The sequence below is a fragment of the Drosophila sechellia genome, chromosome 2R (genome assembly GCF_004382195.2).
Source record: "Drosophila sechellia strain sech25 chromosome 2R, ASM438219v1, whole genome shotgun sequence".
In the NCBI taxonomy this organism is placed as follows: domain Eukaryota; kingdom Metazoa; phylum Arthropoda; class Insecta; order Diptera; family Drosophilidae; genus Drosophila; species Drosophila sechellia.
This window is the reverse complement of record NC_045950.1, coordinates 3,598,700-3,617,880: the sequence shown is the minus strand read 5'-3', so window position 1 is coordinate 3,617,880 and position 19,181 is coordinate 3,598,700. Positions and strand designations below refer to the sequence as shown.

At 48.0% G+C, this 19,181-nt stretch overlaps 2 protein-coding genes across 19 annotated transcripts in view; both read left to right on the top strand.

Annotated features, from left to right (window-relative positions):
• LOC6607979 (Down syndrome cell adhesion molecule-like protein Dscam2) overlaps positions 1-19,181 on the top strand; it is a 62,226-nt gene that overhangs the window by 30,478 nt on the left and 12,567 nt on the right. For 7 of the 18 annotated variants that reach the window (XM_032716993.1, XM_032716978.1, XM_032716991.1 and 4 more), the window contains exons 7-10: positions 2,627-3,471; positions 3,554-3,715; positions 8,686-8,985; positions 19,030-19,149. In XM_032716993.1, coding sequence (XP_032572884.1) covers positions 2,627-3,471; positions 3,554-3,715; positions 8,686-8,985; positions 19,030-19,149 — 1,427 coding nt within the window. Of the gene's footprint in view, positions 1-2,626; positions 3,472-3,553; positions 3,716-5,779; positions 6,071-6,987; positions 7,279-8,685; positions 8,986-15,529; positions 15,818-16,224; positions 16,510-19,029; positions 19,150-19,181 lie in introns of all 18 variants that reach the window. The other 11 variants (XM_032716980.1, XM_032716983.1, XM_032716989.1 and 8 more) reach the window with 4 other exon arrangements.
• LOC116800677 (Down syndrome cell adhesion molecule-like) lies at positions 7,862-8,679 on the top strand. Its single transcript, XM_032716998.1, has one exon. It carries the CDS (start codon positions 7,873-7,875, stop codon positions 8,248-8,250), a length of 378 nt encoding a protein of 125 aa, XP_032572889.1. The 5' UTR covers positions 7,862-7,872; the 3' UTR covers positions 8,251-8,679.

Genomic DNA, 19,181 nt, shown 5'->3' with positions numbered 1-19,181 from the left:
TCTTTAGAGTTAAAATTGTACGTGTAACTTTGCAGAACCCATTGGTTCCAAGGCTCCAGCCGTGCCCACAGGAGTACTTGCCTTCCAGCAGAATGTCCGAATTCAGTCCACCTTTGCAATGCTTTGCCAGGCTCAGGCATTTCCGGTGCCCATTTATAGGTATTATATAAAATATTTATGATACGAGAATATTAGATTTGACAGTTAAATAAACTCCACTTCTTTATGTTGAAATGGGTCGAGTTGTTTACTTTGGTAAGCCGAAACATTCAGTCAGTTTTCATATAAGTTCCTTATTAATGAATGTCAACTCTTTAGAGCCTGTGGGATTTAAGGCGCCCAGTTTCCCCAGCGTAGCTTCAACATTCACCATACAGTCGCCCAAAAATAGCGAATTGGCCCTAACTTGCGAAGCCCAGTCCTATCCCGTACCAATATTTAGGTAATTCGATTCAATCCAACCCTGCTCAACTGGTTCTGTTAGGGTTTAAATAGAAATGAATGCCAAAGACATATTACATTTATCTATTATAGAGCCCGTTGGGGCGAAAGCTCCGACCTTTTCGAGTGACTCCAAGGGCAGTATCTTCGAGCGGTCGATTAAGGGCAGCTTTGCCCTTTTGTGCCAGGCTCAGGCGTTCCCCGTTCCCATCATTAGGCAAGTTTCAGTAAACAGGCTTCTAGGTTAATCCTGTTTAAAAACGTTGCAGAGCCCATTGGTGCCAGAGCTCCTTCCTTCTCCTCCGACTACAACTCCTTCTCCTATGCCCGCGCTGTTGATCAGAGTTTTGCGATGCTTTGCCAGGCGTAGGCCTTTCCAGTGCCCATAATGAGGTTAGCTTTGATCCCGGCGTAATCAGGCAGTTTTCCTAGAGATTAGTCACTTCTAAATTGGTTACTATTGCTTGCAGAGCCCATCGGCGCCAGAGCTCCCACCTTTTCCACCGATTCCAACTCGTTTTCCTACACACGCTCTGTGGGTCAGAGCTTTGCTCTTCTTTGTCAGGCTCAGGCGTATCCAGTTCCCATTATGAGGTTAGATATTAGAACTATTTGGCATCAGGCAGTTTTCCCATATACAAATCCCTAAAACTAAAGTCCCAAGTCATTGTTTTCAGAACCCATTGGTGCCAGGGCTCCCACATTTTCAACGGACTCAATTGTATTTTCCTATATTCGGCCAGTGGGACAGAGTTTTGCTCTACTTTGTCAGGCTCAGGCCTATCCAGTTCCCGCTATGAGGTACTAGAATACCCAAACCCAAACCTATTCAGGCAGTTTAAAATTTGTCCCTCAAAACACTCCTAAGTTTCCAAATTTGTTCGAACTTTCAGAGCCCGTGGGCTCCAAGGCTCCAACCTTTGCTACGGCTTCAAAGATTTCCAGTCTACTCGGCTCGAGTTCGAGTAATATAGTGCTACTTTGCCAGGCTCAGGCTTTTCCAGTTCCCTACACACGGTAATTGCAGTTCAGGCAGTTTAGAAGGCTTTTCTTTCTTGTTTCCTAGAACCCGTTAGTGCCAAGGGACCAACTTTTGCTTCCGATATGAAAAGCTACACCTTTGTGCGCCACTTTGGTCAGAGTTTCGCGTTACTCTGCCAGGCGCAGGCGTATCCAGTGCCCCTGATAAGGTAGCCAATAAGTAGACATAAGACTAAAAGATCTATAAGTTCCACAAGAAGCATATTGTTATTCCTTTTGTAGAGCCAGTTGGCGCCAAAGCTCCCACGTTTTCTGGCGAGTCCAAGAGTTTCACATTTGTCAAAGAGATATCCACTAGTTTCGCGCTTTTGTGCCAGGCGCAGGCTTTTCCAGTACCCATAATCAGGTTAGTCCAACATTCGGGCATATCTAATTAGACAGAGGGGCCACCTTCACGTAAGTAGTGATTATTTCCAGAACCGGTGGGTAGTGTATCCCCCAAAATATCCGGTGGCCGGCTGCAGGAAATTACCAAGTCAGCGACAAGTGACTTGGCCATATTGTGCCTGGGGCAATCGTTTCCCACCCCGGCATTTAGGTAAAGAAAGCTATTTATCAGAGACAACATTCAGGCAGCAAATAGCATTTCAAATAGGGATCCTACAGAATTTTGATTTGATTTCAGAACCCATTGGTAGTGTAGCTCCCACCATATCGGGCGATCGTCTGCAGGAACAAACCCGGAAGCTGGGCCACAGTTTCTCTATTCTCTGCCAGGGGCAAGCGTATCCCCATCCAGTGTTTAGGTACAGAAAGTCGTGGTTTCTTCTAGCGAGTAATATTAGAAAAGGTTGAAGTGTCTTTAAAAACTCCACTGTTAAAAGCACTGAGATCGGGGAAGTGCCTTTGCAGTTTAGTTGGACAGGGAATGCAATACGTAGATCATAGGGTCACCCATTACTAGGTCGAGGATAGGTTCTCCCAAATCCCCAAAAGTGGTGCACAGAATGAGCAGGTTATATTAAATGTAAAATATATTACTTGTGCAGGTAAGTAAGATCCGTCACCAAGTCTTGGAAAGGTAAGTAGTTCGTCTTTACATGAATGCTCTTCACAAAATAGACTGACTCAATCTGTGCCCACTTGATCCCGATGCCAACCATTAAGCTCGGAGCTCCCTACTAACACCACGTTCTCGTTCCAGATGGTACAAGTTCATCGAAGGAACAACCCGAAAACAAGCTGTGGTGTTAAATGACCGAGTGAAGCAGGTCTCTGGTACTCTCATTATCAAGGACGCAGTAGTCGAGGACTCCGGCAAATACCTGTGCGTGGTGAACAATTCCGTGGGAGGCGAGAGCGTGGAGACCGTGCTTACCGTCACTGCCCCCTTATCCGCTAAGATCGATCCCCCCACCCAGACAGTTGACTTCGGACGCCCCGCCGTGTTCACCTGCCAGTACACTGGAAATCCCATCAAGACCGTCAGCTGGATGAAGGACGGCAAGGCCATCGGACACAGCGAACCCGTGCTGCGCATCGAATCCGTGAAGAAGGAGGACAAGGGCATGTACCAGTGTTTCGTAAGGAACGACCAGGAATCGGCGGAGGCCAGTGCTGAGCTGAAGCTCGGAGGCCGTTTCGATCCCCCCGTCATCCGACAGGCCTTCCAGGAAGAGACCATGGAACCCGGACCAAGTGTGTTCCTCAAGTGCGTCGCCGGCGGAAACCCCACGCCTGAAATTTCCTGGGAACTCGACGGCAAGAAAATCGCCAACAACGATCGCTATCAGGTGGGACAGTATGTGACAGTCAACGGAGATGTGGTTTCCTATCTGAACATAACCTCGGTCCACGCCAACGATGGCGGTCTCTACAAGTGCATAGCCAAGAGCAAAGTGGGCGTGGCTGAACACTCGGCCAAGTTGAATGTGTATGGACTGCCCTACATCCGACAAATGGAGAAGAAGGCGATTGTTGCTGGAGAAACCCTGATTGTCACATGCCCCGTCGCTGGCTACCCCATTGATTCGATTGTCTGGGAGCGAGGTGAGTGGAGAATTTAATTTGATTCCACAGGGATCCTTCACTTCCTTTGCTTTTGCTTATTAAACCTTAATTCTTTTATTAGATAACCGTGCCCTGCCCATCAACCGCAAACAGAAGGTCTTCCCCAACGGAACGCTGATTATCGAGAATGTGGAACGGAACTCAGACCAAGCGACCTACACTTGCGTTGCCAAGAATCAGGAAGGATACTCCGCTCGAGGATCTCTGGAAGTGCAAGTCATGGGTAAGTTAAAAATTATACTTTTCCCAGAGTTCCCCAGAATAGGGGAATGCTCTGGTCGATCCTACTTTCTTGGGTGGGTCTAAACTTTTCAGCCTCATCGTTGGTCGTTCGTCCTTCTCTCAATCGAATCCCCAAACCTCTCGCTCAGTTCCACCGCAGGTCGTACCCTTTGATTTCGGTGAGGAAACCATCAACATGAACGACATGGTCTCGGCCACGTGCACAGTGAACAAGGGCGACACTCCCCTGGAGCTGTACTGGACCACGGCTCCGGATCCCACGACGGGAGTGGGTCGCCTGATGTCCAACGATGGCATTCTGATCACAAAGACGACGCAGCGCATCAGCATGCTGAGCATAGAGTCCGTGCATGCTCGCCATCGGGCGAACTACACGTGTGTGGCCAGGAATGCGGCCGGGGTCATCTACCACACGGCAGAGCTGCGCGTTAACGGTTCGCTTAGGCCTTCTTCGATTCGTAGAGTGCTTAGTTCCTTGGTTTTTGAGTTCTGTTTTCTTGACCCTCCTCGCTTCCTCGCCCTCCTCTGCAGTTCTGCCCCAGATCGTGCCCTTCGACTTCGGCGAGGAGACCGTCAACGAGCTGGACATGGTCTCCGCCTCCTGTACGGTCAACAAGGGCGACCTGCCCATCGATGTGGCATGGACGAAGAACGGCGGCCGAGTCTACACCAACGATGGTATTGTGGTGACCAAGACCAGTACCCGCATGAGTGTCCTGAGCATTGAGTCCGCCAGGGCGCGACATGCCGGGAACTACTCCTGCGTGGCCACCAATAATGCAGGCGAAACTCGGCAATGGGCAGTCCTGGCCGTCAATGGTTAATAGCATCGAATAGCCACTTGATCGTTTTTGATTTTCCCTTGGTTCTCTTCTGTTAACCCAACCTCATCCCAGTCTTACCCCAGGTCGTGCCCTTTGACTTTGGCGAGGAGAGCATCAACGAGCTGGACATGGTCTCGGCCTCCTGTACGGTCAACAAGGGCGATCTGCCCGTGGACATCTACTGGACGAAGAACGGCGGTCGGGTCTACACCAACGATGGTCTAATTGTGACCAGGAACAGCCAGCGCCTGAGTGTCCTGAGCATAGAATCCGTTCGAGCGCGCCATGCGGGGAATTACTCCTGCGTGGCGACCAACAACGCGGGGGCCATAACCCAGTCCGCCATGCTAGCAGTCAATGGTTATTGTCCAGCAGATAAGGAGTCAATTTCTTAAGTTTTCCTTGCCATCTTTTGCTTTTTGCCTTCCCTTCCCGGCTCAACCAGTCCTGCCCCAAATAATGCCCTTCGACTTCGGCGAGGATGTGATCAACGAACTGGACATGGTGTCCGCCTATTGCACCGTAAACCGGGGGGATCTTCCCGTCGACATAGCCTGGACCAAGAACGGCGGTCGTATTTACACCAACGATGGTTTGATAGTCACCCGGAATAGTCAACGCATCAGCGTTCTGAGCATCGAATCCGTCCGGGCTCGACATGCTGGGAACTACTCCTGTGTGGCCACCAACAATGCGGGCGAGACCAGGCAGTCCGCCATCCTAGCTGTCAATGGTTAATCCCTGTCGATCTCTTAAGATTTGCTTTTGTTTCTTACATTTTCGTTATGACCCTTTACCTCACTCCATTCGTTCCCTCCAATGCCATGCAGTTCCACCGTCGATAGCGCCGTTCTCCTTCGGCGATGATCCTGTGAACACGGGCGAGAATGCCGGAGTGCAGTGCATGGTTCAGAAGGGCGATGTCCCCATTACCATCAAGTGGACGCTGAATTCTCGGCCCATCATCAACGGCGAGGAGGGAATTACCATACTGAAACTGTCTCCCAAGACAAGTGTTTTGAACATAGCCGCCGTGGAACAGGATCATCGCGGGGTCTTCAAGTGCATAGCCGAAAATAAGGCAGGGTCAAGTTTCACAACATCGGAGCTGAAAGTCAACGGTACATGGACCCAGGGACCTCACTCTTAGCTCCTTTATATTATATGTTTATTATTATTTTATTTACTTTAATTTAATTTACACCTTTCGAAATCTTTAGTACCTCCCCACGTCCTGCCCTTCAGTTTCGGCAGCGAAGTCTTTAATATGGGCGATGTTTTGAGCATCACTTGTGTTGTCCTCAAGGGGGACCTGCCCTTGAGAATCCACTGGGCCTTGAATGGTGAGCCTGTGGCAACAGGTGTGGATGGATTCACAGTAATGCAGATGAATCAACGTACCACCTATCTGAGTGTGGATGCACTGGAGGCCAAGCATCGCGGCTCCTACAGCTGCGTGGCTCAGAATCAGGCGGGTGAAGCGATCTACTCCGCTGACCTGCAAGTCAATGGTTGGTGAAACCCCCCGTTGGATCTTTCTATATATCCGCCTGTAAAGTTGCTTCCTACTAACACGATCCTTGTTTATTTGGTGGCTAAGAGCTTTGTCTATGTCTCGAGCTTTAAATGGATTTTCCCCTCATAGTTGCACCACAGATCAGTCCCTTTTCATTCGGTGATGAGCCCCTTAATCGCGGGGAAGTGGCTAGTGTCAACTGCGTGGTTCCCAAAGGGGACTTGCCACTGGATATCTATTGGACACTAAACTCCGCTCTCATTGTGAATGGTGAAATGGGATTCACGTTGGTGCGGCTGAATAAGCGAACCAGTTCGCTGAATGTTGACTCCTTGGAAGCTGTCCATCGGGGTAGCTACAAATGTATAGCTAACAATTCAGCGGGATATGCTGAATACGTTTCCACACTAGATGTCAACGGTTTGTTTGACTCCATCACTATTTGTAGTACTTTAAGTTTTGTATTTGATTTCATCTTTTACTTACTTTACTTTTGATTCTCTCCACCTCATCTCCACTTCTAAAGTTCCTCCCCAAATCCAAGCGTTTGACTTTGGTTCTGAACCAGCCAATACTGGGGAAATTGCGGGTGGCTTTTGCATGGTCCCCAAGGGCGATCTGCCAATGGAGATCCGCTGGACCTTGAATTCAGCACCCATCATCACCGGTGAACATGGATTTTCCCTGTCGCGCCTTAATCCGCGTACCAGCTCCTTGAGCATCGACTCACTCGAGGCCAGACATCGCGGACTGTACCGATGTATTGCCTCCAACAAGGCGGGCAGCGCTGAATACAGCGCTGAATTGCACGTGAATGGTCATTATTCAAATCATACTCATAGTACAACGTTTTTTCTATTTTCTATTCTTTATTTGAGTTTAAATTTACCACTTATTTCCCGTCCATTTAAGTGCCGCCCCAGGTTTTGCCCTTTAGTTTCGGCGAATCCGCCGCCGATGTCGGCGATATTGCCAGTGCCAACTGTGTGGTGCCCAAGGGAGATCTGCCCCTGGAGATTCGCTGGTCCCTCAACTCTGCTCCAATCGTAAACGGCGAAAATGGGTTTACCTTGATGCGTCTGAATAAGCGCACGAGTCTGTTGAACATTGATTCCCTAAATGCTTTCCATCGCGGTGTCTACAAGTGCATAGCCACAAATCCGGCTGGGACCAGTGAATATGTAGCTGAATTACAAGTTAATGGTTTGTCCCCACAAGAAATATTGAATAAGGAGAAATAAGAGCACGCTTACTGTCTATATTGTTTTCACTTAGTATTGCTGGTGGTGTTTGGTGTTGGAGCAGTCCCATTTATGAGATATTTGTGCTGAATGTCATATAAAACAGGATAATTAGGTGTACTATAACTATTAGAACAGGCTACAATACTTCAAGAAGAAATATTCTGAGGAGCTGTTTTGTCATTTGGTAGATATAATACGACCGCGTTCTCTTTGCCCATTTGTATGTAGTGCCCCCTCAGGTTATGCCCTTTGTTTTTGGTGAGGAACCCTCCAACTACGGGGACAGTACCGCGGTCCAATGCATGGTCTTCAAGGGCGACACACCTCTGCAGCTCCACTGGACTCTCAATGGACAGCCGATAACGAACGAGCACGTCGGCATACGAATCATCAAAATGTCCCCCAAGCTGAGTTCCTTGAGCATCGATGCCATCAATGGCCAACATCGGGGACTGTTCAAGTGTATAGCCACCAATGCGGCGGGGACTTCTGAGCAGAGTGCTGAACTGATGGTCAATGGTTAATATCTGAACAAGGATATGGGACTTAAGTTATGTCTTTATTTCTTCCACCCGCTCCTCTCCCCTACTCCTATTCCGCCATTTACGGTCCAGTGCCTCCGCAAATTCGTCCCTTTGACTTCGGCGACGAGGCTTCCAACTCAGGCGAAACCATGGGCATTCAGTGCACGGTGATCAAGGGGGATCTGCCCATCAATATTACGTGGGTTCTAAACAATCACACCCTGAACAGTGGTGACCTAGACGTGGTGATCGGTCGAATGTCCAGCAAGTCGAGCACCCTGAATATCGACTACATAGCCGCCGAGCACCGTGGCGTCTACACCTGTTTGGCTCGCAATCAGGCGGGCGAGAGCAGCTACAGTGCGGAGTTGAAAGTCAACGGTTACTACCCATCGATTCTTACTTAGAAGATACATTATATTTTGGTTTAGTTTTCGAATGATTTTAAACGATATCCCCCAACCATCCCAGTCCTGCCCAGCATCCATCCGTTTAGCTTTGATGCGGAGGCCAACGAGGGCGACAGCGTTCAGTTGACCTGCCACGTGGCCAAGGGCGATCTGCCGCTGAGGATCCGCTGGACCCACAATGGTCTGCCCCTCTTCACGCACCTGGGCGTGATGGCCAGCAAGATTGGGGAACGGATTAGCCTGCTCACGGTGGAATCGGTCAAGGCCGCCAATTCAGGAAACTATAGCTGCGTGGCGAGCAACAATGCGGGGAACGTGAGCTCAAGCGCCGAGCTGCTCGTCAATGGTTACCCATTAGCTATCGTAGTCTTACATTATTGTTCTGTTGATTGCGATCATTTTAAACCCATCACCGTCCCAATCACTTCCCAGTTCTGCCCCAAATTGTGCCCTTCGCCTACGAGGATCTGATCAATATGGGCGACTCGATAGATTTGTTTTGCCAAATCCAAAAAGGCGACCGTCCCATTAAGGTGCACTGGAGTTTCGAGCGGAGCGCTGGAGACTACGGCTTTGATCAGGTGCAGCCCCAGATGCGCACGAATCGCATCAGCGACAAGACGAGCATGATTTCCATTCCCAGTGCCAGTCCCGCCCACACCGGCCGGTATACCTGTATAGCCAGTAATAGGGCTGGAACTACAACATATAGCGTTGACCTGACAGTGAACGGTACTGAAATTGAGTGTGTCATGGTTTAGTTCTAGTGGTTGCGGTTACTAAAGCTCTTGACACGTTGCTACTAATCAAACCCAAGCCCATTTCTCTAACTATCTATCTAACTGAGCGAACTGTGAACTTTTTTGCATACTGGCCGTACTTATTCGAACTGCATTTTCTATCCCCCAAAAGTGGCACCCAAGATAGCGTCCTTTGATTTCGGGGAAGAGCCCCTGAACTACGGAGAACCTGCGTCAGTGCAGTGCACCATTTTGGGTGGAGACCTGCCCATGAATGTAACCTGGCTGCTGAATAACGCCACCATTGATAGTTTTCATGACATTTCCTTCTCGCGGATCGGAAAGCGGATCAATGTGCTCTCCATTGAGTCCGTGTCCGCTCATCACGCCGGATTCTATTCGTGCCACGCGCAGAACAAGGCCGGAATCACGGCGCACTCGGCACGGCTGATCGTGAATGGTTAGCCCAGCGAAGAAATCGCCTTTAGACCTAAGAATATTACACACCATCTATGATTTATGTTTACTTACTTACGTTGATTTGAGTACCCTATAAACCGTATCTCAGCACTGCCAAAGATAAGTCCTTTTAGCTTTGGCGAGGAGTCCATGAGCTACGGCGAGTTTGTGAATGTACAATGCACCATTTCGGGTGGTGATCTGCCCGTTAACATTACCTGGACCTTGAACAATAAGCCCTTCGAGGATTACCTTGAAATCTTGACCACTAAGCGCGGCAAACGCATCAATGAGTTGACAATCGAAGCGGTGTCGGCCAAACATGCTGGGAACTATTCCTGCATTGCCGAAAATAAGGCTGGAGTCGCTAACCACACGGCGGAGTTGAAAGTTAATGGTTAATACTCTTGAAATATTTAAAGTGTCCTTTCATTTTTTTCTTTCGTTTTACCCCCCTAACCCCCAAACAACATCCCTGAAAAGTGGCTCCCAAAATTGCCCCATTCGATTTCGGAGATGAGCCCTCAAACTTTGGGGAATCGGCTAGTGTTCAGTGCCTGGTCACCTCGGGTGACTTTCCGGTTAGCTTTGCTTGGCTCTTCAACGGACGAGAGATCAATGAGAACGTATATGATGTATCCATGGTTAAGTTGGGAAAGAAGATCAGCGCGTTGTCCATTGATATTGTGCGGGATCACCACGCTGGCAATTACACTTGTGTGGCAGTCAATCGGGCCACCTCCGTTAACTTTACCGCCGAACTGGTGGTGAATGGTACTTTCAACAGCTTGACAATCAGTTTTAATGTACACCATCATTTTTTGATTTGATTTATTTATCCTTTAACACTCCCCACTCTTCCACATTCCCCGAAGTGCCCCCAAAAATCGCACACTTCGATTTCGGCGATCATGCCGTCAACTTTGAGGAGTCCGTCTCCGTGAATTGCTTGATCTACTTGGGAGATCTGCCCATGGATATCACTTGGTTTTTCAACGGGGCCCACATAAACGCGTATACTGGAGTGTCCATAGTAAAGGGTGGCAAGAAGGCGAGCATCCTGACCATCGATTCGGTGCACGCAGGACACGCGGGGAACTACACCTGCAAGGCTCGCAATGATGCGGACTCAGCGGAATACACGGCAGAGTTGATTGTGAATGGTATTGAGGCGGGTTTTTGATCACAAAGAGCTACATATTACTCGTTCGATTATAATTTGAATCCCCCCACATCCTTTAATTCCCCTTAAGCACCACCGAAAATTGCCCCCTTCGACTTCGGTCAGTCGCCGTCAAGCTTTGAGGACTCGGTTTCCGTGAACTGCCTGGTCACCTCCGGTGATCTGCCCATCGACATCGAGTGGTTATTTGGCGGGGAGCCAATAAACTTTGCTACAGGCATTGCAATTCTTAGAGGGGGCAAACGGACTAGTCTTCTGACCATAGATTCAGTGCACGCGGGTCACGCGGGAAATTACACCTGCAAGGCGGAGAACCAAGCATCGAGCAGCGAGTACTCAGCGGCCCTGATTGTGAACGGTTGGCAGGGAAACCCTTTACTACCTCAAGTTATATAATTGTTTGGTTTTTGAATATCGGACTTTTATTTTCCCTATTCCCTCCCTCCTCTTAACAAGCTCCACCCAAGATCACTCCGTTCAGCTTTGGCGAGGAGCCCGCTAATGTGGAGGACTCCGTATCGGTGACTTGTCTCATCTCAACTGGGGACTTACCCATCGACATTGAGTGGTTTTTCAACGAATACGGCATTAGTTCCTATTCGGGAATTTCGGTTATGAAGGGAGGAAAGCGGAATAGCGTACTGAGCATCGACAGCGTGCAGGCCCGTCATGCGGGAAATTATAGTTGTCGGGCCAAGAATCATGCCGCTGCTGTTAACTACACCACCGATCTAATTGTGAACGGTATTAGATCATTTAAAATTAGTATTTCGATTAATATTTCCCTTAATTTTTTCATATTAAATTGAGTTTAATTTACCTCCCCAAGTTCCCCCAAAGATCACGCCCTTTGACTTTGGAGATGAGCCAACAAACTTTGAGGATTCTGTATCAGTCACTTGTCTTATATCCAGCGGTGACTTACCCATCGATATTGAGTGGTTCTTCAACGAGTACGGCATAAGCTCCTATTCGGGAATTTCGGTTGTAAAGGGAGGCAAACGTAATAGTGTATTGAGTATCGATAGTGTCCAAGCTCGTCATGCGGGAAACTATAGTTGTCGGGCGAAGAATCATGCCGCTGCCGTAAACTACACCACCAGTCTGATTGTGAACGGTATAACGTTTAAGGGTTTTTTCAACTAATGTTAAGTCTTTCGTTTTATTTAGTATGATTTTCGTTCAATTTTACGTCTTTACAACCCAAAGTTCCCCCGAAAATCACACCCTTTGACTTTGGAGACGAGCCCACCAATGTTGAGGACTCTGTGTCGGTCACTTGCCTCATATCCAGCGGAGATTTGCCCATCGATATCGAATGGTTCTTCAACGACTACGGCATAAGTTCCTACTCTGGCGTCACCGTTGTCAAGGGAGGGAAGCGAAGTAGTGTCTTGGGAATAGATAATGTCCAAGCACGTCACGCTGGAAAGTATAGTTGTCGGGCGAAGAATCATGCAGCTGCAGTCAACTACACCTCCGATCTCATAGTGAATGGTACTCGGAAATGCTTAGAGGAAAACTTAAAATTAGGATTATAATTTTTAAGTTCCTTTAATTATTATTACACTCCAATCCCTTCAGTTCCTCCGAAAATCACACCTTTCACCTTTGGCGAGGATCCCACCAACGTGGAGGACTCAGTGTCTGTGACTTGTTTGATATCCAGTGGAGACTTACCCATCGATATCGAGTGGCTGTTTAATGACTTCGGAATCAGCTCGTATTCAGGAATGACTGTCCTCAGAGGTGGAAAGAGAACCAGCATGCTGACTATAGACAATGTCCATGCTCGTCATGCGGGAAAGTATAGTTGTCGTGCAAAGAACCACGCAGCAGCCGTCAACTATACCACTGAGTTGATTGTGAATGGTACACTTAGTTGAAGTACATATGTATAATTAGTTGGGCTTATGGATTAGCTTATTGTTTTGTGTATTCTTGCGTATTTATCAACATTTTGGTTAACCCATAGCTCCCCCAAAAATCACTCCCTTCACCTTCGGCGATGAACCTACCAATGTGGAGGATTCGGTTTCGGTGACCTGCTTGATCTCCAGCGGAGACCTACCCATCGACATAGAGTGGCTATTTAATGACTACGGGATTAGCTCCTTCTCCGGGATGACCGTTTATAGAGGAGGAAAGAGAACGAGCATGCTGACCATAGACAATGTCCATGCTCGTCACGCGGGGAAATATAGTTGTCGAGCGAGAAATCACGCGTCTGCGGTTAATTTCACAACCGAGTTGATTGTGAATGGTACACTTGTGTTGCTAGATTTAATAGAATAGAGTTTATTTTCCTTAAAGATTACTTTCTGTTCTCCCCCCATATTGCACTCAACTCACACAAAAGCCCTACCGAAACTAGCTCCTTTTGACTTTGGTGACTCCCCTGCTAACTTCGAGGACTCCGTTTCGGTTAGCTGCCTCGTCTCCTCTGGTGATTTGCCCATTGACATCGAGTGGCTGTTCAACGGGGAATCCATTAACTACGCCTCGGGAATCGCTGTTTTGCGAGGTGGCAAAAGGACTAGTGTACTCACGATAGACTCAGTCCATGCAGGACATGCGGGGAACTACAGCTGCAAGGCCAAGAACAAGGCGGCCAGCAGTGAATACTCGGCGGCCCTAATTGTCAATGGTCATTAGATTATGCTTATAAAAATCCGTTCCTGTTTGCCACTTTCATTTAAGATTATCGTTTATTTCCTCCCACTTAAACTGAATCAAGTTCCACCCAAAATTACGCCCTTCGACTTCGGTGACGCTCCGACGAATGTGGAGGACTCTGTTTCGGTCATGTGCCTGATTTCCAATGGGGATTTACCCATCGACATCGAGTGGTTCTTTAACGACTACGGAATTAGTTCGTACTCCGGAATAAATGTAGTTAAAGGTGGCAAGAGGAACAGCATGCTAAGTATTGATAGTGTCCAGGCTCGTCATGCCGGGAAGTATAGTTGCCGGGCTAAGAACCACGCTGCTGCTGTAAACTATACCACCGAACTAATAGTTAATGGTACACCTACATATTTCATAAATTCAGTTTTAGTGTAAGGTATTTGTTTAATTTCTTGACGTTTTTATTAAAACCACCTTCACTCCAAAGTTCCTCCAAAAATCACGCCCTTTGACTTCGGAGAGGAACCCACCAATGTTGAGGATTCCGTTTCGGTGACTTGTCTAATCTCCTCCGGTGATTTGCCCATTGATATCGAGTGGTTCTTCAACGACTACGGAATTAGCTCCTACTCCGGAATAAATGTAGTTAAGGGTGGCAAGAGGAACAGTATGCTAAGCATCGATAGTGTGCAAGCTAGACATGCGGGAAAGTATAGTTGCCGGGCAAAGAACTACGCTGCAGCCGTCAACTACAGCACTGAACTCATAGTTAATGGTACTGATGGATACGTTCCCACCTATGTACCTGCAATATTTATTATTATCGTTTTAATTTTGGTGTTTTGTTTTAAGTCCCCAAGCTTATTGTAGCTTTCCCAATCCATGTCACTAGTTGCCCCCAAAATTGCACACTTTGACTTTGGCGAAGTGGCGGCTAACTTCGAGGATTCGGTTTCCGTGAACTGCCTGGTCAGTTCCGGTGACCTGCCGCTCGACATCGAGTGGATGTTTAACGACTACCCCATCAACCACTACTCGGGCATATCCACCTCCAAGATGGGCAAGCGCCTGAGTGTGCTGATGATCGATGCCGTGAGTGCCCGCCACGTGGGCAACTACACCTGCAAGGCCAGGAATCTGTGGGCATCCGCTGTCTACACGGCACAGTTGACAGTCAATGGTACTTGCCTGCGAAGTCAGAGCTTCTGTACAGCACTTCAGTGTCATTCTGGTTTAGTTAGTTTCTATTTGTATACCCACTCCTGTTTTTCCCACACACAGTACGCATATACAGATTGCATGTTTGCTTTGGCTTTTGTGTCTTGGCTTTTGTAGCTTAGTTGTAAGGTTCTTAGCTGGGGATCTGCGAAGATATTAATCCACTCTTAGGATTAAGATGGACATGATCCCTAGATGTACAATACCCTTTGATTGCCCATCTATTTCCAAGTACCTCCCCATATCAGTCCTTTTGAGTTCGGGGATGAGCCAGCCAATTTCGGGGACTCGGTGACCGTGCAGTGCACCATTTCGAAGGGCGATCTACCCGTGGACATCACCTGGTTGTTCAATGACTATGCCATCAACGAGTATCACGGGGTCACCTCTTCCAAGATCGGCAAGAAGGTCAATGTGCTGACCATTGATTCGGTAAACGGCATCAATGCGGGAAACTATACGTGCCGGGCAAGGAACAAGGCCCAAATGGTGGAGTACACTGCGGCCCTGATTGTCAACGGTGGGATAGAGATCCAAATCCATATGCATATACCGTAGATAGAGATCACCTTATTTGTCTTCATTTTTTTCCTTGATTGTACGTTGAGTTGCTTTTGTTTTGTGTATCCCGCAAGTCTTGCCACAAATCACGCCCTTTGCTACCGGTTCGCAGCCCACCCATCTGGGCCAGTACATAACGTACCAGTGCACCCTGACGGAGGGCGACTTGCCCCTCAACATCCGTTGGACGTTTAACAACCAGCCGCTCTTCAATGACGACGACCAGGACATCCTCATAGCGAAGATGGGTCGTCGAAGTAGTGTTCTGACCATCGAAAGCGTGGCAGATCGTCACGCGGGCAACTACAGTTGCCACGGGGAGAACGCCGCCGGTCGTGCCACCTACAGCACCCAGCTGCGTGTGATAGGTTCTCATCCCAGCGTCTTAGTCTTAAGAGAAGCTTTCGTTGATGCGGTTATGTTTTAATTTTATGCACCTTTTGTTTTACCATCACATCTCACCACCGAAACGTAAACGCACATCCAGTTCTTCCGCGCATCATACCCTTCGCCTTCGAGGAGGGTCCTGCCCAGGTGGGTCAGTATCTGACACTGCACTGCTCCGTTCCTGGCGGAGATCTGCCCCTGAACATCGACTGGACGCTGGATGGTCAGGCAATCTCGGAGGATCTGGGAATAACCACGGCCCGCGTGGGTCGTCGTGGAAGTGTGCTAACCATCGAGGCCGTGGAGGCCTCCCATGCGGGCAACTTCACCTGCCACGCCCGCAATTTGGCGGGCCATCAGCAGTTCACCACGCCGCTGAACGTTTACGGTTAGGAATTCTCAGGGATTGGGTCGCTCGAGTAGTTTCTTTGTGGCCGATTACTAACCCTGCGTCGCTGCATGGCCGTCTGTTTCTGCTACTGTCCTGACTTATTCTTCCGTCTTTCTGACCGACTTAGACACATCACTCCTCTTTGGAATGGCCTGACGCACATCTACACTGAAAGCTTGCATGTATGATACCCAGACTGCACTGAACTGTTCTGACCTGAATAGGTTAAGTTTCAGAGATACAAAAACTAGAAACTAAAACCATTTCCTCAAAAGCAGGTGACTCTTCGAGATCCCAACTGGTTACTGGTTATAATGGGAATGAGATAGGGCTCTTCTTCAAACGAATTATATTTTATGTTTAACTTTTATTTCTCCCTTTTTTATTGGAACCATCCAATGCAGTGCCCCCCAAACTGGCTCCCCTGCCCGTGAATTCGCCCCCGTACGTGGGCGACTACTACCAGTTGACCTGCGCGGTGGTGCACGACGACGCACCCTTCAACATTACCTGGTACTACAACAACGAGCCCGCCGGAGACTTGGCCGGGGTCACCATCCTGATGCACGGCCGGCGCAGCAGCTCGCTGAACATCGAGAGCGTGGGGGGTGACCACGCGGGCAACTACACCTGCAAGGGCGCCAACCGGGCGGGCGAAACCACGGCAGAGACCCATCTGAGTGTCAAGGGTTTGTGCGAATTACTCCTAAGGAATCGCTAGTTGCGGGTGGCGTCTTAGTCGTAGACTGGAATCCTAGAATAGGACCAAGGCATCTGTAAATCCCCACTCTCTGTCTGTGCCTCCTTGTCTGGTGTTGGTACTGCATAAGCACACGAACCTGTATTATCTGTATTATACAACTCAAGTTGGGGGTTCTCGAAATTCCCTCGCTGTACAGTGTGTTGATCCCTTGCACGGCTTTCTTATCACCCGCTCCCAGAGCTGCCCCAGGTCGATCAGTTCCACTTCAATGCCAACGGGGTGAATGGCGGCCAGGCGGTGCGGGTCATGTGCATGGTCTCCTCCGGCGACCTGCCCATCGACATCTACTGGCTGAAGGACGGACAGCCCCTGCTGCGCTCCATCTACCACAAGATCGACGAATACACCCTGATCCTGTCGCTGCGTCAGACCACCATTGGTGACTCCGGCAACTACACGTGCGTGGCCAGCAACGCGGCGGGCGTGGCCAGTCGCTGGTCCCTCCTGAAAGTGAAGGGTACTCCGTCGTGTATATAGCTTTTAATTGTGCCTTTTCTGTTTGTACAAAGTTATTCTCCTTAGAGTCCATCCAAAAAATTTCGAAATTTATGTCAATTAAAAGCGAGGTAGTTCTGAAGTTAGTATGGAAATCATTTAGCTAGCATATACAAAGAATACGATGTTTGATAGGCAGAGGATTACATTTTTTTAACACTTCCCTTAAAGGAATGTCTTCTTAAGTTTGGGATAACTGAGGATTAATGATGAAGTCATATCATAAACATATCTCTGATCAGTTTTAACGAATGATTTGCCATCGATGCAGACTTAACTAGTTGACTGCACTTACTCATCTTCCCATAAACCTGATTCCTAATAATGGCGCTCCTTCCTGTTCCCCCAAATATAACCCAAGAACCACCTGTGCTCTCGCCGCTGCTGCTTTCCGCTTCCGTTTGCGATGTCGGCGACTACGTGCAACTCACCTGCATTGCCAGCCGGGGGGCCACGCCCATTCTGTTCGAGTGGTGGCTAGATGGGCGGCAGGTGCACGATGACGGCAACGATGACGTCACTGAGGCCACAGTGGGCGAGCACACCAGCCTACTGCTGATCAACAGGGCGGGGGAGGGGCATGCGGGGAACTACAGTTGTCGGGCGATCAACCAGGTGGGCGTGGCAGAACGCCGGACCAGGCTAACTGTGAATGGTAAATGGGCGGTTATCAGATTATCAGATATGTCAATTCCAACTTACTTTCAACACCTCTTGCTGCATCTAATCCAGTTTTTCTCGACTTCTCTGAATCTATCAATATTCCACATCCGTAGGCCAACGACCAAGTTGAACCAAGTCGATCGAGGTCTATACTATATAGTTTGTGTAAATATGTGAAGTTAAAACTCCGCATTCGACTGCACCAGTAAACCAACCAACGTCGGGCAAAGTTAGCCAAGATCTAACCTAGGTCCCACTGTGTATCGGCTTACTCGATTGTTATCCATAAATGTCAAAACAGCTCAGATCTGACCCTGCACACATACATGCACAGCAACAACCACACACAGCACTACACATAGCACTTGTTCTGAGAAGAACTCAGAAATACGACTCACAGCCTTCGATTTCGAGTGACTCTTAGAGGGTTATGGTTTCTATGTAAAATACAAGTTCACAGGGCTCATGCTCCAACACCGAATAAACCAATAACAGCAAGATATATTATCTACTATCCTAATCGCTTCTAATTGTCTACTTAACCGAAACTAAACTTAAACTTAATCGTAACCATGGACCCAGTCCTCCACCAAACGAGACTGACTCTTTGCGCTTCCACAAACGTAAACAATTCACCCAGATCTGTCCAGCTCAAAAAGAAACCCACATCCCCATCCAATCCTTCATTAAGTATTCCTTGTTTATTAATCATTATTTACCTAGACCTTAAGACACAAAGCGAAGTCCGTTGGCAAGGAAACATAATATGACGAAGATAATCTTTACCAAGGACTTCGTTTTGCACTGATTGCATGATCTTTAACCTTTAGTTTGGTATAACATAAGTTTTATTAATGCCCCACTTTCATTTGTCCTATTATCACCTTGGTTATTTGTGCTAATGTTTCTGTTGTAGTTTGGCCTTTTAAGTTAATCTCGATTGTAAGCGATCGTGTGGAAATATTCTATTGTGTATCATAAGACGATGTTCAATCAACACCTAAACTTTTGCATTGAATGAGAGAGCAGTAAAATATTTCCATACTTAAAGAAAACTGAAATGATAATAAATTTTTTTTTTCCAAAGCTTTTATAACACATTTATTGAATTAAATGAGAATTTTTGAGTGCTTCAAATGATCATTTCACTTTTCTTGAAACTAAGTCCGTCCATCCGCTTCCGCCGATACTCTTGACCATGTTGCATGCAACACATTATGCTAGAAACCACGATAGCTCAACTAACGTATTTTCTTTCCACAATCGCGTCATCAAACCCGACCAACAGTACCTCCCAGATGGATCCTCGAGCCCACCGATAAGGCCTTCGCCCAGGGATCCGATGCCAAGGTTGAATGCAAGGCTGATGGCTTCCCCAAACCCCAAGTCACATGGAAGAAAGCAGTTGGTACGTACAAATCAGTTGAATCCTCTGGAAAA